This window comes from Colletotrichum abscissum (genome assembly GCF_030869225.1).
Source record: "Colletotrichum abscissum strain IMI 504890 chromosome Unknown Scaffold_31.1, whole genome shotgun sequence".
Lineage (NCBI taxonomy): Eukaryota > Fungi > Ascomycota > Sordariomycetes > Glomerellales > Glomerellaceae > Colletotrichum > Colletotrichum abscissum.
Genome location: NW_026850221.1, coordinates 396,001 through 415,858, shown reverse-complemented (window position 1 = coordinate 415,858; position 19,858 = coordinate 396,001). Strand labels below are relative to the sequence as shown.

The 19,858-nt window shown below is 51.2% G+C and overlaps 6 protein-coding genes across 6 annotated transcripts; 3 read left to right on the top strand and 3 right to left on the bottom strand.

The window, feature by feature from the left end:
• Window positions 1-404: 404 nt before the first annotated feature.
• On the bottom strand, window positions 405-1,781 carry CABS01_11455 (uncharacterized protein; the record flags this gene model as incomplete). The annotated part of the gene is made up of 1 exon (XM_060544810.1): window positions 405-1,781. One exon carries the CDS (start codon window positions 1,779-1,781, stop codon window positions 405-407), a length of 1,377 nt encoding a protein of 458 aa, XP_060397632.1.
• A 2,953-nt stretch (window positions 1,782-4,734) lies between these two features.
• CABS01_11454 (mannanase) lies at window positions 4,735-6,473 on the top strand (the record flags this gene model as incomplete). The annotated part of the gene is made up of 4 exons (XM_060544809.1): window positions 4,735-5,545; window positions 5,634-5,726; window positions 5,783-5,908; window positions 6,313-6,473. The coding sequence occupies 4 exons, from the start codon at window positions 4,735-4,737 to the stop codon at window positions 6,471-6,473; spliced, it is 1,191 nt and encodes a 396-aa protein (XP_060397631.1).
• A 619-nt stretch (window positions 6,474-7,092) lies between these two features.
• Window positions 7,093-7,866, top strand: CABS01_11453 (cellulose-binding protein; the record flags this gene model as incomplete). The annotated part of the gene is made up of 3 exons (XM_060544808.1): window positions 7,093-7,125; window positions 7,217-7,534; window positions 7,612-7,866. The coding sequence occupies 3 exons, from the start codon at window positions 7,093-7,095 to the stop codon at window positions 7,864-7,866; spliced, it is 606 nt and encodes a 201-aa protein (XP_060397630.1).
• Window positions 7,867-8,049: 183 nt separating this feature from the next.
• CABS01_11452 (HET domain-containing protein) lies at window positions 8,050-10,298 on the bottom strand (the record flags this gene model as incomplete). Its single annotated transcript, XM_060544807.1, has 2 exons — window positions 8,050-9,749; window positions 9,839-10,298. The coding sequence occupies 2 exons, from the start codon at window positions 10,296-10,298 to the stop codon at window positions 8,050-8,052; spliced, it is 2,160 nt and encodes a 719-aa protein (XP_060397629.1).
• Window positions 10,299-12,957: 2,659 nt separating this feature from the next.
• On the top strand, window positions 12,958-15,060 carry CABS01_11451 (uncharacterized protein; the record flags this gene model as incomplete). The annotated part of the gene is made up of 3 exons (XM_060544806.1): window positions 12,958-13,071; window positions 13,219-13,457; window positions 13,512-15,060. The coding sequence occupies 3 exons, from the start codon at window positions 12,958-12,960 to the stop codon at window positions 15,058-15,060; spliced, it is 1,902 nt and encodes a 633-aa protein (XP_060397628.1).
• A 317-nt stretch (window positions 15,061-15,377) lies between these two features.
• Window positions 15,378-17,552, bottom strand: CABS01_11450 (uncharacterized protein; the record flags this gene model as incomplete). Its single annotated transcript, XM_060544805.1, has 5 exons — window positions 15,378-15,446; window positions 15,520-16,265; window positions 16,377-16,511; window positions 16,573-16,987; window positions 17,052-17,552. 5 exons carry the CDS (start codon window positions 17,550-17,552, stop codon window positions 15,378-15,380), a joined length of 1,866 nt encoding a protein of 621 aa, XP_060397627.1.
• Between the last annotated feature and the right edge of the window lie 2,306 nt (window positions 17,553-19,858).

The following is a 19,858-nucleotide window of genomic DNA, read 5'->3' as shown; positions in this document are numbered from 1 at the left end:
TACATTCGTCAACATTCAACCGTCCCATTGATCGACATCGTTTTTTTTTTTTTTTTACTTACTTACCACACTTCTCATTGAGACTAGCCGGTCAAGCAACACAGGCAAACATCTCCGCTCTACCTTTGCCAATACGTTAGCTTTATCGCTGGGAATGAGTTAGAGTTGCACCATTTCAACTCCATCTGAGGATGCATGCACATATTTCTCATTCAGTGCCCGGGAAAGTAAGTTTCATTAACTCCGTTTTACTGCCTCGGAGTCGTAAGGATAGTATGTTTTAGATATTAAGGACAAGTAGCACCACCTCGTAACGCCATACACCGCCCCTTCAGCCATCATCCGTCATGGCCGCATACAGTCTATGGCCCAAAGGCTACATGCAGTTTCAAGTACCAAGAAGCTTAGTACCCTCCATTGCGACGCCTCTCGTCCTCTCTGCGTTGCTGCTCATAATCCTGAATGCGGTCGCCGTACTTATCCTTATCGTTCTGGGCTTTCCGAATTTGCTCGTCGTACCTAGTGCGGCGGTCCTCCTCAGCCTTGATCAACTGGTCTTGCTTGTTCTTGTCGTACTGAGATTCGCGGATCTGTTGGTCCGCACGCTGGCGTCTAGCTTCTTCGGCACGGATTTCCTGATCATAGTTGTTCTTGTTTGCATTGTTGCCGTACCTGTCCTTGGCTCGTTCCGCATCCTGGATGCGCTCGCCACTCCGTTGCTTCTCGTATTGAGCCTTGCGGATTGCCTCATCCTCCTTGTCCTTGTTATACTCTCCATTCTTAATCTTGTCGCCGCTCTTGTTCTTATTATACTCAGCTTTGTTGATACGAGAATCCTCACGCGCGCGGTCTCTCTCCAGTTGACGGATTCTCTCATCGTCCTTGTTGCGCTGGTTCGAGTAATAGTTACTGTCCTTGTTCTGGTAGTTGGGATTCTTGTAGTCGTTGTAAGTTCCCGACTTGCCACCATAAGATTTTGGGTTGAAGTTTGTTGACGTCTCAGGTGTCTCGACGAATCTGCCGCCACGTCCACCCCTCTTGGCGTCCGCCAGTTCCTGCTTCTCCTTCTCCTTTTGGGCTTGGAGGCGCGCCTTGTCTCTCTGGTTCTGTCCCTTCACTCTGTCAAGGGAAGCTTGCTCTTCAAGCTTCGTGCGCCTAGCAGCGTCCTTGTCTCGGGAGTTCGTAGCGCCCTTCTGTCTCTCGCGGGCCTCTTGAATTTCTGCCCGCTCCTTGGCTTCCTTCGCCTTGCCGCTTGCATGTTGCGTTCTCTGATCTGCTTGGATATCCTTGATCTCGTTCTTTTCCTTCTGGACTCTTCCCTTGTCAACCCTGTTATTGTTGTTGTTGCTCCGCGAAGATGAAGTCCGAGATGAAGAGGTGCGACTCGAAGACGACTTTTTATTGTCACGAGACTCAAGAGTGCCATGCTGATCGTCATCCACCTCCAAGTCACGAGACTGGAACGTCGAGTAGACCTCGCTGACTTCCTTAAGGTCCCGTGCCTCAAGGTCGCCAGACTCCTCGCCGTCCACTAGACCTCGAGCAGAGATGCCAGCGACAGAAGTAGCCTCGACGTACTCATACTCGTACTCATCCTCATCTCGGGCCTCGAGGTCAGCGTAGTCCTCGCTGGCCTCGATATCGCGGGTCTCTAGAGAAGTCCGAGGGTTCTCATCAAAGACACTTGCGGCATTTTCTTTGTTCTCGAAACGGGTGATGAGAGGAGCCGCAAGGGTGCTCGAAACGAGAGCGGAAACAAACAAAGCTTTGACGGAAGGCATATTGTGAGGAGGTAGGTGACGGAGACTACTGATGGAGACAGAAGGCTGAGTTGCTAGAGGAAGCTGGGTTCGTAAACTATGAAGTCCGCAACCTGTCTGGCAAGAAACAATCCCTAACGAAAAGCGGGAGGCCTTGTCATCTTTAATACGTTTCTCAATACCACAAAATGTTTATTTACTTTTTGAGACTATGTTTTGATTGTTAGACTAGTGAATAAGTCTAAAATTCTCCGATAAGGTTAAGTTGATAGTCTGAGACGGCCGATATCTTAGCCTTGGTCTTAATCCGTCGTCGGCAGTGACCTGATGATGGCTTCCAGCGTGTGAGAAAAACGAGGCTGTTTCTCATGATCTCGGAAGCCCGGTTTGTTCTTGCGGGCGCAACACTCACGGTATACAAGCCTAGCTATGGTCCATTAGGTAGGGACGGGATGTGAGGGTGAGTAGCATGCCTTCAACGCGTGTTCCGAAAGACTTCGGACGGAAAAGCTTGGTCTTCATGCGCAAAAAGTAGGGCGACGCAGTAGATGTCCATAAGCGGACCCGAGAGCGACAAAGTCCGTCCGCACGTCGTTCAACACTGACAGCGTTTATTCCTTCCGCGGAGCTCCAGGAAGCAGGGCGAAAGAGTCCCTGATTCAGGGGCCCTGTCGACTGCGTCTGGATTCGAGTCGATCACCGCGGGGTAGGGCAACTTTAGACTCGACAGTGAGCATGACTAGCTTAAAATGGTAGCTGAGCGCGGGCCTGATCTTCGCGGGCCACGTACATCTCCCGCTGCGGGGTACTGAGAAGAAGCCAATCGGTTCACGAAGCCGAGCAAGTCGTCGTAACGGCCGCAACGATGAATGAGATGCCAAGAGCCTCTGGACCATTACCCCTCGAAGCTTGAGTCTCTTCTCACCTACTTCTAAGTTTACTGGAGAGAGATCGGAAGCGAGAGCTCGCTTCCAGTTGAAAATCGCGCGCTCTTACACTCTCATTCACGTGGGAAAGGGTCCACGATCATCTGTGAATTCTCTCCTTTGCCGATGTCCCATAAGCCATGCACCTCGTCTACTCCCGATTCCTTCAAACAGACAACGCATAACGTTCGGCAACCTACGAAGCTTCGGCCGCGCACTACGCCGGCCAAATTCTCGGCAATGCTGGCCCCAGATTCGCATCGTTTGAACCCTCGTTACCGCTAGCCCGGAGCCGACTCGATGGACCAAGTATGCCGCAGACGGTCACCTATACACAGCGGCCGGCAATCAAAGCTTCACTGGCGTAAACTGTATCATGTGGCACTGGACTCTCCTGTTGAGATTGATTTGACTTCTAGCTGTCTGAATCTGAAATATTTCAAATCATCTTCAAGGCACCAAAACTCAACAAAAGCCTGGGCCATCTCGCGGAAGTCCCGCTTACAAGGTTAGATCAAGGCTGGAGGCTGTCCAGACTCGATCCGTCGCCCAACGGCTTGTTCTCCTTCTCCCCAAAAAGTTCGCAGGTGGCTTGTTCCGTTTCGCCCATCTTAGTATTTTCTCTGCCACTGCCTATCCTAAGACATGGATCGATAGCTTCATTCAACTTGGCTCATAAGCCCCAAAAACACTAGAGCAACGACAAGTCTAAAATCTTGTTGAACTCGTAAACGTTAAGTTCTTATCTCTGTCCTCTTCTGTGACAGTATCGACAGGCATTTTTGAAAATTTCATTGAAGCTCAAGTTTATATCAACACGCATGTACCTGATGGCTGATGACAAGCCCCAATGTCTACGTGCAAAGATGACTCGCTTGCAGAAAGGATAATGGCAACAACCATGGGACTTAGGATATAATTTCGAGCGTTGCTCACAGACAGCTTAAATTATCTGACGCCTTAGCCAGAGAGATGTTAACTTGTTTCAGTAACCCGCCCACCCCCTCCCGACGGCCAAGAGAGTAAGTAGATTCCATCTGTTCACCATCAGTCACTGCACATACCAGCAATATCATGAGCTCGCAACACACCTGTTCTCTAGCTTCCTCTATGCATTAGTTCAATGCAGACACAACCTATTAGAGTGTGCTTTAGGCCCACTGAAGCTGAAAGTTTGACTTCTATGGGTCCCGCAAGTGAGGTTGACTAGGTACCTAATGCACCTTTATGTTGAATAAGGTGCGGGTACCTAACGGGAATGCATAGGGGCCGAAGGCTTGCGAACCTTTCCTTGCTTCGCGAGGGATTTCTGGTATAATCAAATCAATTCGAAACCGGTTTCCAACCTTCTATGTCACTTAGTCTGAATTCAACGCGAGCACCTCAGAGGCTGACTGTATCTCAATACGAGTATGATGGACTCAGTGCTTGCCTCGCACGTGACCCAATGTCCTGCCGAGTACATCTTACTTATATGCCTACTATCAAGTGAGACTGTTAGTTCAAAGGGTCTGAGGATGACTTGCCCTTCATCTCATTCGTATGAATGGTGTAAATGCAATGTTATCTGGAGCCCGGTTCCGATCGGCCGAAGATCCATAAAAAGGCCCCGGAGCTGCCGCTAGTCTCTCGGCACTTTCTTCGAGACGAAGCGGCCGGGGATGTCCCGCCTTGGGCCCCACATCATTTCCGAAAAGGTCCAGAGGGAGTCCTCCCTCCGCACCCTAATCGGTATTACACCGCCTCGGCGCTCTCGGAATACGGGGAATTTGCCCAGGCGACAAGTTGATCGCATCTGGAAAAGGTACGAGGTGTTCGTATTGGTCATTAGCTCTAGTAGTCTTGGCCATTTTAACTGAAGTGCCGTTGGATTTTCATTGGCTCCGTTTTAGGTTACTTTCTAACGCGGAGAGCCGACGCACTAGCGGCGACACAATGTTCAACCCATTTTCAACGAGAGTATAAAGGCTCCTTATGGAGATGAATAATCTGATCTGCCCATCATCTCATCTTCTTATACACCCGCACCCAGAGAACGGCGACCCATCATGAAGCTTGCCCTTGTGTCGATCTTCGCCAATTTGGCCAGCATCCAAGCCCTGGCCGTTCCAGAGCCTAGACAGGCTTCGACCTTCCCGTCGGTAAGTGGCACAAAGTTCACCATCGATGGCCAGACAAAATACTTTGCCGGCAGCAACTCATACTGGATCTCGTTCCTGACGAATAATGCCGACGTCGATCTCGTCATGGACAATGTCGCAAAAGCCGGACTCAAGATCTTTCGCGTATGGGGCTTCAACGACGTGAACGCTGTCCCTAGCGGAAACCAGGTCTGGTATCAACACCTCTCAGCCTCTGGATCACAAATCAACACTGGCGTCAACGGACTCCAGCGACTCGATGCGGTCGTCGCTGCCGCGGAGAAGAAGGGTGTGAAGCTCATCATCCCCTTTGTGAACCACTGGGATGACTACGGCGGCATGAACGCCTACGTGAAAGCCTTTGGCGGTTCGAAAGAGACTTGGTACACCAACTCTCAGGCCCAAACTCAGTACAAGGCGTACATTCGGGCCGTCGTGAGCCGTTACAAGAACTCTCCTGCCATCTTTGCTTGGGAACTGGCCAACGAACCCCGCTGCAAGGGTTGCAGCACCGATGTGATTTTCCAGTGGGCGCAAGCGACTTCCCAGTTCGTTAAGTCACTGGATGCGAACCACATGGTCACTCTCGGCGATGAGGGCATGGGACTGCCCGGCGATGGAAGCTACCCCTACCAATACGGTGAAGGCACAGATTTTGTCAAGAACCTCGGCATCAAGACGCTCGACTTTGGCACTTTCCACATGTACCCCGATCATTGTAAGTCACCTGAAAGAGACAAGCTTTCTTATCCAAGTCTCGTCCGAATGACGGGGGTCGGACATAATCAACTAACACGGAGAAATAGGGAGCGTCGATCTGAAGACCTGGTCTCCCGGCTGGATCAAATCACACGGCGAGGCTTGCGCAAAGGCCGGCAAACCCTGCCTCTTTGAAGAATGTGAGTTTTTTTCCTCGGGTCTGGTATTTAAACTCAATAAGCTCACACCCAAGAAGACGGTTCTCTAAGTGACCATTGCGGCATCGAGGCACCCTGGCAGCAAGTCTCACGGACGGCGCCCGGACTCGGCGCCGATCTGTTCTGGCAGTGGGGAGATGTCACAAAAAGCGGGCCCACTCAATGTGGGCAGCATTAACCACATCCATATCTCGTGACACACCCCCCAGACGCCTAGAGCCGTTATCCGTACAATGGGCGTCTGTACTGCGCCTCAACCCCGCAGGTGGCAGACCAGTCAGAAAAACCTGGTATCTACGCTGCGCCTCAGCCCAGACTAACTAGAAAAACCTGCCCATACGGAGACTCGAACGGCCGTCTTTCGCTTTTTGGGTGCACGACCTGTAGATAATGCGGCACTTAACCATTGTGGCAATAGCGGATAGGAGCTGGGCTCATAACTGTCACGAGTTATGGCACGCAGCAATGGGCATACGGAGTGTGGTAAAAGTGGCTTAACTATCAAAGTGGAAATAGACAAAAGGAAAAGGTCTATATACACGATGTCTGAGATAGACACGTGATTTAGCACGTGACGGGCACTTCGTGAGGTGCGATTACTATCCCTGTTACGTGACAGGAGATCAGCTGAGCTCAGGGCAGACTCACAACGATGGGTTCACGATCTACAAGGGCAGCAGCGATTACCAGTGTCTGGTCGTCGACCATGTAAAGGCAATCAACGGGTGAAGGTTTGACGCGCGCTGGCTAGCTAGAGTTTGCGGTGACTGGGAAGGGCATTCAGTCACAGTCAATTAATTTAACCTGATCCTCATGAATCCTGTTTCATCCCCGTAATCAGCGATGATCGCCCGAATCATCCGAAATATCGACCGCGAGGCTCAAATACCTGATTCAATGGGGGCCGGGAGCCACCCATCCGACGACGTTAAGTCCTGAAAAGGGATAGTCGGTGTCATGGCATCAAATGGCACCAGCTCCCATAGGTACACCATGGAGATGTTTCAACGCTGGAAGCATGATGAATCCTGAATTGAGATCCTGCTTCTCGCAGGAATACATGTCATAACAGCATCATGTTGATACACTGCGAGATAACATGAATCCTGTAGGATCCCGTCGAAAGTGCAATTGATTGTACTATATCGAAGAATAAGTAGGGGGCTGCAAGCGCTCTAAACTCGCCATTTGCATCAGGAAATAAACAGCATTAGTGCCTAGTCTCGGCCCATGAGTTGCCTCTTCAATTACCAGCTATCGAGTCATGATGTTTCTTGGCCGATCTGTTTTGATGCTAGTCTGTTTCTCCTCGATATGGACTGCCTCAGCTGAAGAAAAGGTTAAGATCATGCCCCTCGGAGACTCGATCACTGGCAGCCCAGTAAGTTTTCTGCTCTCTGGCTCTATGCTTCTCTGGCCCCGCTTGCGTGTTTTCTTGAAAAGTAAGATGTTGACGAATCGCGATGAATTAGGGCTGCTGGAGAGCTCTACTGTGGAAGAAGCTTCAGGATAACAATATCAAGAATATCGATTTCGTCGGAACTTTGCCACCGCAGGGATGTGGTTTCGACTACGATGGAGATAATGAGGGCCACGGTGGCCTTCTTGCGACAGACCTTGCTCGGGAGAGTAGACTAGAGCGTTGGCTTGGGGATACGAAACCCGATATTGTCATGATGCACCTCGGCTCAAACGACGTGTGGAGTACGAAGAAGCCCGAGGAGATTCTTGGCGCACTGGATAAGCTGGTTGACCAAATGCGGGCTAGCAAAGAAAGCATGAAGATATTGGTGCGTATTCCCTCGCGAGCTGTCTTTGGGCAACATGACCACCAGACATGACTCTGACGTCTGAATATCCTCTTCAGATTGCTCAGGTAACACCCCTAGACCCAGCCGGCTGTACAAACTGTATGCGAGGCATTGAGGATTTCAACAAAGTCATACCAAATTGGGCGAGCAGTAAATCAAATGAGAAAAGCCGTATTACTGTTGTTGACTGCCATAAGGACTTTAATGTCAAGGGGATGACGCGAGATGGTGTACATCCCAATGGCAAGGGCGACGAAAAGCTAGCTGATAGTTGGTTTGAGCCCCTGGTAAAGGCCATCAAAGGGGGCTAAGTTGTTCATGAATACTGAACATTCCCGCCTGACATGCCTTCAATATGGGTCATATCATATCTCCTATCGCTGGGGACTAACTTCAATAGTTGATCTTGATACTTTGTCTTCTCCTCTGTGGTGTCTTATGAATTGTAAGAAAGCGCAATGATTAGAATCTCATTATAGTACCCCTACGAGGATTCATATCAGTTTCAGGCGAGACTGAGTTAGCGTCAGCCACGCTTCCGTCTGCTCCTCTGTCTCCGTTCTGAAGGTCCCGAGTCGTTTGTAGATTGGGAGTGATGAAACATTCTCTCCTTGCTCTGGACTGCTCTTCACCAAAAGCCCAGTTGGGAATGATGGTGATGAAAACTTTCTCTCGCCTGAGCTCCTATCAAGACCAAAGATGACGCAGCGCGACGCGAGAACGACCGCAGATACGTCGGCAATCTCATCAGCTTGTCCAAAATCAGCCAGCTTGAAAGTGCCATCATTCCTTAACCCCGAGGGTGCTACAGCATCAAGAGATCCGTGGGCCATGATCTTCCCACCTTCATAGAAGAGGACTTCTGCAAGATATGTGTCCTGATCACTCTCGGCCTGCTGTACCGGTCGCAAAACCACTGGAACACAGACAGCGCAGAGCTCGATCCAAGCGCTCTCAAGTCTTCCAAACGGATCTGAGCCCGCGGTTTCGATGTGGATATTCTCAATACTGCACTTCTGAATGAGCGGGAGTGAGAATCGCAAATCCCATGCGATTTCTGCGTCACTAGATGCCCAGCTCCAGGATGGCGCCCTCCACGCTTTCGGTTTCGAAGGCTGCATGACAGTGTTCCAAAGCATTCCACGTACCAAATCACTTTTCCAAAGTCCAGCTACATATTCGTCTTCAAGCGCTGAGCTGAAAGTACGGGCTAATCCAGACAAAGCTGAAAACTTGTCATTGGGAACCGTCAGCTTTCGTCTGGTATACTCAATTATTAGATCTTTCCATCTCTCATAGAGGCTTTCCCTTCTCTCTTTCGCCTCATTGTAAGGTATATCTTCAGGCGCTGGTGAGAGCAGATGATGCCAGCTTTGGACGTTGTCGTATACCTTGCTGCTATGTTCGAGACGTCGTTCCGTTTGACAACGAAAGTAGGACGTATGATTGTCAAAGTACAATACTCGAGTAGACATGAGATCTTCTTGGTATGTCCAAGCCCGCGTAGCCCATGCTCGGGTATGCATGTGGCTTGGATAGTCGGCATCCCAAGTCCGGTGTTCGTTGAGAGCTGACAGGACGTACGTGCCCGACACCCTACCCTGTCCCTTTTTAGACTCGAACGGGACGAGGACCGACGGCCCGGGACTACTTCTTTTCAGGAAACCCGAGTGAGAGGTATCGCCTGCGGCTGCTACCAGTGTGAGAGTAGCATGCCGATATACAGCAAACATGAGCGCGGCCTCCTTGGCCCAGTCTTCGGCGTCGTCTTGGATAATGCATAGAGCATCGATCCAGATGTACTTGATCCCCATATGACGCGCAAATACGACTGCATCTCTGATTGTATCCGGCATCTCGGGAAGTGGGATCTTCGTCTGGCGGTCTGCCAGAGTGGCCGCTGTGGTGATGAGCTGTGATTTACTGACGGATGGAGGGCCCCAGCAGTAGCTCAGAGCAATGTACGATGTCGTTGGAGGAAGTTTGTCACTCATGACCAAGCGAGCTATTCCGTCGCTCATCTCTCCAACTTTAATCAGCCGAGTCGGGAGGCTTCTTGGCCCTGGAGAACAACATTCCGGATGGTTGCTCGCGCAGCCCCAAACCCACTCCTTGAGGCGTTTCATGCAAGACGGAGCGAGAGCATTCGTGATGGGGAGTTTCAACTCAATACCGAGGGCACTTGCAACATTTTCTTTCGGTTTTCGTAATGTTAGCAGAATGTTATTGTTCTTGTGGCCTTGCAAGAAGTCATTAAGACGGCTAAGGCTAAGAGACACATACCATCTTCTCCTTGATACGCAATAGCCCGCACTTTCCACCCCTCGGACCACGGTCCTTTACGCCAAGCCTCAGACTCAAACCTGAAATCAAGCCAGTATATCCCGTCTTGTTCGATACCGTAATCATCGGGCATCCAATCGCGTGTGACGTCGATGATGTCGGAACGCATCACGTAAGCAGGCGAGGATAGCTTAGCTACCACATCTTTCGTCGTAGACTCTTGCAATGCAATTTGAAGGGGTTTGGGGAGCTTCTCATCGAGTACAAAGCAAAGATATTCGCAGAAAGAACAACCCGCTACAGCCGAGTTACGAAAAAGTGGAAGGTTTGGGTAGCTATCCTTTCTCTCCCAGTGCGCAGAATCACGAACATCTCCCTCGGCGTCATCAAAAACGATGCCCGAGCACTCGTTACACAATGCTTTTGGGCTCGATGACGGCGTTACACAGCTTGATGCCATGATGACATCGAAAAATGGACATCAAGGGGGATGTCAGGAAGGCCAGGTAGGTTGCGGTGGTTGATGAGGGGCTTGAAGCTTCAAGCTACCACATTCGTCCCAACAGCTGATTGGATAAGATCTATCTATATCTCCAATTATATGCGGAGATTTGAGCCTGGCGACTCCAACCACAGAACTCAATTCCTTTATTTCAACTGAACGACCATCAAACAGTTTGTGTGATGATAGTGCAAAAATCGACAAAAGGAACAGCAAGGGCTCAATCGGGATTCGAACCCGAGACCTCGCCCATTCACGCTTTGCGCAAGGGTTGGTACAGAACCCGAAGGGCGAATCATACCACTAGACCATTGAGCCGGAGCGACCTCCGTTGATCGGAGGCCAATGGTTGGTGGGGTGGGAAATTTTGGGGTCTATGTATCCTGGGAGAAGCCGTGCATCGTCAATTCTGGAGCACAGCTCAAGGCTGTGAGCTATAATTGTGAAAGCCGACTCAAACTTGGTTATTCCCTTACTTGAGTAATGCTAAGAATGTCTCCTGCAACTCGCAGCGCGGGGTCAAACTCAGTCGCGTGCGGAGCTCCGTCGATGGGTTGGTTGCACCTTGTAAACCTCGAAGGGTTGCTCCTGGCACTCAGCACTGGCCAAGAACGAACCTGACGGGGCAAAATCACACCCAAGCTATTCATTACGAGACAGTTTCCTGCGATGGCCTGCAACTTGAAGCCGAAAAGTTGGAAACCCGAAATGATTTCGCTACCAAGCTGGCAAACAATGGGCCTTCAGACCGACCACGCGCATCTTTGTTCCATGTCCTTCCCCAGCGTTTCCACACAGAGGAGATAGACTATGGACCAAGCTTGTTACGTACCAAATTACTGGATGGACATATGGGTCTGTCGAAAGAAGAGCGAAAGTCAACAGTCTGGTTTATTGTACATACACGAATTCTTTGCATTGATGCTTACTTGAGTACTTATGTTGTTGTTTCGAGGTCAGCCTAATCTTTAGTCTGGAAAATTCAGCTTGCTTCTGAACTTTGTAGAAAAGTGGACCGGCACTGATATCCTTCGATCTCGTCCCTTGAACGCTGCTTACGGTCCGTTTTGCCCGATGAATTCAGCGATATGTTTGGCAGCATAACTCCTCAAGGCTCAAGCCATGACCACGTGCTCAACTGCCAACGCTCGGACAATGCGATTGATGATTTCTTCCCATTGCAAACGTAATCTCGTCATGGTTATTCGCTGCTAGTATCTTCTTCACCTCTATGGAACGATCCGGGGGCCGAGGGGGAGAACCACCATCAATCCTTGCTAGCACAACGGTCCAGGCGCTTGTCGTCCAAAGTTGGCAGTGGCAAATTGGCAACTCGCGCCTAATAAAGTCCAAATTGTTTGACTTCCCTCTTCCAGTCTTTTGGCTCAGTGGATTTCTCTTCCCGACAGTTGACACTGACGAGCGCGAGGATCAGGACGAGGTCTGTTCCGGAGCACGGAATGCGGAACAACAGCCTCCCACATGCCATGAGGCAAGGGGATCCCGAATGCGAGGCAAAGCATATCCCTGTATCACTCTCAGTTGATGAGCCGTCTCTCCTCCTTTCAGTCTTTTTCTGCGTCTACGCAGGTTTCGCTTACGATACGCGGTGTCTTGGAATTTTCCTACCGAACATGAATCCATAAACAACAGACTCTCGCCCCGGAGAGTTGTAGCCCTATGAACATTCTTTTCCCGGGGTTGAACCAGCTAGACTCAACATAAGTGAGACGATACTCATCTATCTTTCCTGCTGGAAGCCACGCTGATCGCGCGGCATTTGCGAGGGCGGCTGGCGTAGATCCTGTCAGGGTTGTCCAGGTCTGCGGTTCGGGGAGAGCGATTCGCTGGAGGCGCCGGATCGCGGGAATGAGCTATCGCTGGAGAGACCACCACGACGGCACCACCACTACTACGTACAACGACGGCTCCCACGCCTTGCCAGGCACGCCAGGCATGCTTCCTGGCTTGTCCCGAACGCTCCAAAATACGACCTTAATCTTACCATGGGGCTCGTGCGCCAAGAAATCCAGAGTGCAGGCGTCGTGGAGGCTTCGAACATGGTTCATGACTAGTGTACCCCTTCAACAGCGAGAATCGGCCACGCAACTACGTTTCAGTCGTCTGAACTTTTCTGGTCGAGATAAGATCTTTAGTTGCGGTATATGGTCATGGCCTCTACTTGTTTAGACTTTGCTTGGGGGGATATGTTCATCAATTAGTGTAGTCGAAATTTGGTGTGAGTCAACATCAGAATAGTGTCTACGGAGTGCATTCCGAAGCATCTCGCAACCGCCCCAACGCGGGCTGGAGCGGGGATAGAGTTGGCAAAAGTGGAACATCATGAGCCCCTTCTAATAACCAGGGACTTCACGGGTGGGTTTCGTCTGCCACTTCCGGCTAGGTAACCTGGCACGACTCCAGGGTGTCAACTATCTCGATATTGCAACGTGCCCGGGGTGATGGCAGGTGGGCAGACAAGAGCTTTCAAAAGGGGGCTCGTCCTGCCCGTCAAAACCACAATGCGGTCCATCGTTGAACCCCCTTCCTGAATCGAGCCCGCTCATCTGCCCGTCATGCTTCGATTCAGCAGCATCCTATATCGCGAACTTTCGTGATGTTGACCTCGTCGCCTTGGGCGGCGCTCCTGCTGGCCAGCGTCCTTTCTCACTCCGCGCTCGCGGACGATTCTTGTTCAAGTTCTACTGACCCATTAGTATTACCCATAAAAGTAAGGAACAACTCCACGAGTCATTCATTCACTTTTCATCACGTTTTACTTCCTTTGGGTGTGTGTCTATGTGTGTTTCGAGTGTCTGTGTGTGTGTGTTGCCGTGTGCGACTGTAGCTCTTGTTGACTTACATACTTTCTCTCCAGAACGTTACCTTTCCCAATGGCATCGGTGCCAATCGAGGCCTCAAGCTCACGCTTGGTGGCCAGGTTCAAGGCATGCGCATGTCCACCATCTTAAACAACACGCGAGTTAGAAATAGTCTGGACTGCCCAGACAACTCAACATACGCATTCGTCGGCTGCCAAGGAGCCTCGGGCAGTGTATACGACACCACAGGAGGCACATTCAGCCAAGTCGTCAACATCAAGGACTGGAACGTAACGTATGGTATCTACCTTGCCGAGCTGTCCGAGACACATAACTGACTCCCCTCTAGAACAATCGACGCTCAGCCTGAAGATGGTGAAACGACGGTACTCCATGGATACGATGTCGCAAACTTCACCGATGCTCCAGCCGTAGCCTATGGGTATCCCTTCGAGGTATGGGCCGATTATGACTCCATGAACAAAAGCGCCATCGCATTTGGTCCGAACTCGTCCACCCTCGACAGCTTCGTAAGGAACGACTTGGCCCCCACGACAAGCTTCAGCCTGGACTACGGCTCAACATCAGAGCTTCACCCTCGCGACGGCCAGCTAGTCATCGGCGGCTACAACGAAGCACGCTACAACGAGTCCCAGGTTGCAGAGTTCAGCATGTGGGGAGCCAACGCCCCGGTCCCGTGCCCTCTCCAGGTTCTCGTGTCCGACATCGTCCTCACCAATACTGACGGCGATCACTCTCTCTTCGACCCGGGCGTCAAGGTGGCTGCCTGTATTGATACAGTGCAGAACAGCTTCACCCTCACGCAGAACATGTTTGCCAAGCTCCAGAGCCTCGGAAACCACACTGCGACTGACGGCATGGCCTTTGGAGAATCCGACTTCCCCAAGGACCGTGAGTCCCTCCTTGGCTCCCTGACCATCAAGCTATCCAACGGCTATACAAGCGTCATCCCTCATTACGAACTGGTCAGCCATGTACGCGGCACGGATGCCCGTGGTAGATATGCTGTGCTCAACAACAGCAGGATCAGCACCTCGGTTGCCTCAGGTATGAGCGATCTGGGTGACAACATTCCCATCCTCGGAGGCGTCTTCCTGTCGCAGAACTACCTCCACGTCGACTATGACGCGGGTAAATTCTGGCTAAGCCCGCAAGTAGCCAACGGCACTCTACCAGACCACATCACATCATCATGTAACGGCACCTCATCCTCGAGCGGCGGTAACAAAGCCGCCCTGGGCGTCAAAGTAGGCGTGCCGGTAGCCATCGGTGCCGCCCTAATCTTCTTTGTCGCAATGTGGTTCTGGTTGAAGAATCGCAAACCCAAGCAAAACGGGCAGTTTGCAGGCGCGTCTCGCTCCATCCCGCGATCGGAGAAGCGCGACGCCCCAGACTCCAAGTCCTCTACAACCAATTTCGCCGGCTATCACAATGTTAACCACGCGAATCCCGATGGCCATATGGAACTCGAAGGCGACCTCGGCCACGCCGTAGGCCACCAACAACAACGAGCCGAACTAGCGGAACCCGCGCCGGCATACAAGTCGGAGTGGCCCCGGCAGAACTCTATCCAAGGCGAGAGCGCCGCGTATTATCAGCAATTCGAGGAGCCAGGCGAGAGTTACGAGCTTGCAGACACGTCGCCGCACTCTCAACTTACACAGTCTCCTCAAGAACTTCAGCAGCCTCCACACCCCCAGATCGTCATCCCACCAACAAATCCACCTCCCATCAAACGAAAGGACACCGGCTTGAGCGACTGGGTGCCGAGTCCAGCGACACTGAAGAAACAGTTGTCGGGATTCAGCGAGGCCGTCTCACCGACGAGCACACGTGCGAACAGCACGAGGGTTAATCCACATATTTCTCCTGTTTAGCGTATTTGAGGATAGATGAGTAATGATAATTCACTTCTTGAGGCATGAAACACATGACCCTGGTTACCTATGCAAATGTACAGAATGAGTTTCTGATTGGAGTTCGTGAGCGGATCGTCGTTATTCTGTGACATTTGTGGGCACTGATGATCGATCCTGCCTCCTTTATGTGTCTGAGGACGATAAAGGGGTCCATATGGCGCAGTCACTCCGTTGGATCATCGCTTCCACATCACAGAGGCTGTGGTAGTCGACGACGTCGCGCAAGAGTTGGACCAGCAATATCTAATCAGATTGCATTCAACTCCACGGGGTATCTATTCAACGATAATAATAACAGTCATATATGCTGCCGCATCTGTAACTTTCAGTTCCATACCAAACTCCTAGGAACGTGATCGTTCCGATAATAAAACCCACGAGAGCGATGACGATCCTGCTTTTCTCTGACCGGCCTACCATCAAAGCAAGCAAGAGAGAGCTCATCGGCACCAACAGCCACCATCCAAACGAATTGTTAATGACCATGAGCGGCACCGATGGCGCCAACATCAACAAGACGGGACCTACCCACCACTTTTCCTCCTTGGACCATATCCAAATCGCCCTCCAGATGCCATATGTCGCAGGCGAGTCTGCCAACTCTAACTGAATTCTTCCGCCCTTTAGGCTTTTGTTGATTTCTTCAGAAAGCTGGTCATGAGAGAGCTCGTCCGGGTCGGTCTCCTGCAGCTCCTTGCGTATGGCTCCCGACAGCTCCAAGACGCCCTTATAGCCCCTCGGCACGTCGTACCGCCGACGCATCCTCATCGTCAATCGCGCCTTTAACCACATGTAAGCAAGACTCAACGTCCACAGCACGAGCAAGAGGACGAGAATGTAAAGTTGCAGATAGGAGAAGCCCCATTGGTAGCTCTCTCGCCCGGCATCGGCGCCGAGTCCGTGATCGCTCATTGGCTGGCAACTCCCGTACGCCTTCATATATTCCTTGGAGTAGGTCTCGTTCCCGGCAGTGTAGGTCAAGTTCTTTTCGTCTTGGAAGGGCATCAAGCCCGTGCGAGGATCTGTCCAGTTCCAACCGTACAGCAGGTTCCTGTATGAAGGAAGACCGGAAGCCGATATGTTGAGGGCCGGAGCTGGCATAGTCTCGTTCATCCAAGTGGCGTTCTCGTTTTTCAACCCGTAGAATCCGTACTCTTGTACATCTACCAAAAGGGAACATATTAGCATCGCAAGGTCCTGCGGATCGTCGACACTTCGTTTTATTACTGCGAGACAACTATACGTACAGTTTGAAACGTTTCGATGCAACGAACATCTCTGGGTTTTTGGTGTAGACTCGTCAAAGTTCCACCAGGTAGTAGAGTAGTCAGAGTAGCTCTTATCATCCTCTATACAACCGAGAAGGCGTGCCCATGAGCTTGCACCACTGTAAGTGTTGGAACTAGAGTCTTGTCTAAAGTCAGCGCGAGCTCAGCGTTCACGGGAAGGCCCCCTGAGAAAAACACTCACGACCAGGGAAAGTGAGGGTGGTGTTGCCCTCCATACCGATCCTCCAGCCATCGTGGATTACATATCCAACGACCTCGAAGCCATCAAAGGGTATCAACATGCCGTTGGAACCCTGAACATATGCGTCATTGTTCGCTACGTAGCCCGTCATTGCACTGCCCAGGGTAGGGAAGCATAGGATGAAGATGGTGACCAAGGCCATGATAACCATCATTAGTTTGGATCTGAGCCCTCGTGAACGAGCAAAGTCTCGTATCATGTGCCACGTTGACCAAAAGTTTGGTTGGTCCTGGAGGAATATGTTGCGGAAAAAGTCGTACGTCACGGGCTTGACTTGTATTGAGGTCGTCGTGTAGTCGGCAAAAACTCTCCAAGTGATCCAGGTCAGCAGAGCCTGCCCTCCTCGACCGAAGATCTGCGAGTGGCTGGTCAGTCGACGAACAAAAGGCACATGGGTGTTGAGTTATCCGTCATCTTACCACATCCCAAGCGACGTCAATGACTTTGGCATCCGCAAAGGAAAACCTGCCCCATGCCAGGGTGATCTGAAAGAATCCAGAGGAAGACCAAAGGTTATACTGGTTCATCTCCACGTCGAAACTGCCGTCCGGTTTACAGGCGGAGTCGCCATATAGCTCTGCGTTGCTGATGAACGCCAGCACGGTGCAGAGTCCTCCAATCCACGTCAGAGCCAATATCCATGCTAGGACCGCGTACCAGTGAACAGCTCGAATGTCTCTAAACGCAGAAACGAAGGCCTCTCTCCACTGCCTGCGATCCCATAATCGCTGGCGAAAATCTTCCCATGTAGTCAGCGACGCCTTCTTCCATTGCCTCCTATCCCACAACCGCTGCCGAAACTTGGTCAACTTGAATTGCGTGGCTTCCTTGAGTGGTTTTCTGTCTTCAAGAAGCAGCGGGGCGAATGATCTCGTTGGTGTTGGTAAGGCATCTTCTCCGTTCTCTTTTGGCGAGTCCATGGTTGTCGGCTTTCGTATGCTTTCTAGAGCGACATATGCGGTCGTGACTTGGTCCAGTGCTCAAGGCATTGCGTACAGATGGCCAAGTAGCACTGGATAGCTCGTTCTATAATTGAAATTCTACAAATGCGGCGTCATTGGGTTTATCAGAGATCTCACATCCGGTCAGCCTGCACCACGCCGTGCAGCCTGATGGAGTGTGACAGGGATTGAGGTCGGCCGCCAGCCTGCTTCGCTGTCAGCATGATTGATGTCATTTCGGCTGCTTCTAGCACTGCCACAGGAGTTGTCTGGCTGCAGAAGAGACATTCCTGGTCAAGAGCGTAGTGTTGATGCCAGGGAACATGCAACTAGACGCGCCACGCTAATGGCGTTCTCACGTTGACTCGTTGAGTCGTCGAGCACCGAGGGAAGTTGTCGATCTTGAGGTTTCAACCACTCCGCCGCTGTGTTGCTGCCCTGCATGACCTCTACCACGTCCCAGAGTCCGAAATTTGCTGCCAGCTTGCTAGGTCTAGTATCATTCAGCCATGGTGGCGTGCGTTTTGGGACTTTGGTATGCGGCACAGCGCCACCACTTTCTGGACGGCAGTGGACATCGTACTATGACGCCACTGTCTATACGTGTAAGACACTTCGATGCTATTCATATTTGAAAGATCTGATTTGAGAGCCTTCAATTGAGACCGTTGTATCGAAAACGACGAACATAGATCAGTACATGTACAGGTAGTGTCAGTAAATATTTGAGGCCAGAGTCCGCACATGGTCGCTTCATGTTAGTTGCTTACCGGGCCTCTTCGGAAGAGAAGCTTATTTCCGGGAGCGCTGAACCAGCACTGCAATAGTTGGGGGTACATGCCATGGTGCGATTCATAAGCGATCGCCGTCCCAGCACTTGCAGGATTCCAATCCTGGTCCCATTTCACGCAGGCAGCAACTCAATTTCAAAAGAGAAAGCTGGAAATAGCATCAACATTGCGCAAATTGATTGGTGTTGACACGGGAACCAAGAGAAATCCAACTGATGGAGCCAGACTTTCTGTTTTCTCATTCCCTTTAGAACGAACTTGATTTTAATGCAGTTGTTGCATCAGTCCAGCCAGGCTTGGCCGACTTGAACGCACGGCCGCACTGGTTCCATCAACGATTTTGATGGATGAAGGAGAGAGTAATCAACAGGAAATGCGAACAGTCCACGCAAGTTGTTGAGTGTCTGGTTTTATCGACAAGCCCACGCGTCTCGTTGAAGTCTTCATGTCTTCCGACTCTTGTCTTCGATGGCTTGAGCACTATGACCAAGTCAATCAGCAGAGTCCACACAACCTCACAGAACATGAATGCTAAACAGCATCAGAGAAATTCTCCAAGTCATCGGGCAAGAGACGCCTAAATTATTCATCCGACATTGACTTGCCGCGCGTGCTTCTCATATTCTACTACTATGAGGATATGCTTGAAGCGCCCGAAATGGTTACTCGGCAAGCCAATTTTTGTTGCAGCACTGAGAATCCGACGCCAGACATTCGGCGACCCCACGTGGCTTCTTACCTTAATCCATTGAAGCTTAGACTGCTCGTCCCACTCGATTACCAACCTGACGGATCGAGATGACACTCGTTGACCGCACAAGCTAGGACATTTCAAAGTCCCCGGTTGCCGTGCCGCACTGATTCTCCTCGAACCTTGACGGGCAGGCTTGACAGAGAAAGCCACCATCTTTGCGAACTATTTGCTGCGGCCACCGTTCGTGGCGTGCGCAAAATCGTTACTCAGGGGGTTTGCGGCTGAGAGGTTTGGCCGCCACATGTCGTTGTGCGACCAACCAAACGCCGATCTGAGCGGCCGGCGCCTTTGACAACCCACGCGATGTTGAGCCACAGTACCGACTATTTGGTTAGGTTCCGGCCGCTAGCGAAGTAAGGGGACTAGTGCTCGCGGCAATAGCGAAAGACGATACCCTTTCCTGAATCACTGAAGAACTACCCCCTGACTACTGCATGAGATGGTGTCTCTTGTCGTTCGATTGAGCCTCGCCTGGAACTTAGAGTCCTCGCTTAGACCCGAACGAGATGGTCCCCCGATGCGGCTGTCAACGTCGACTTATCACGGTGTTAGACGATGGTCTTTTACCAAGGCAAGTCTGACTCGAAATTTCGGCAGGTCGAAGGATGGGAATTCTTCGTGAAAGGCGAATTGCCATATAATCCAGAGATCGTCGTCCTCAGCTTCCGGATTCGACTCTTGTCCTTCAACCAACTCCTCTCTGCCATTCACTCTTTCATGGCTTGAGTTGCTTCTGTTTC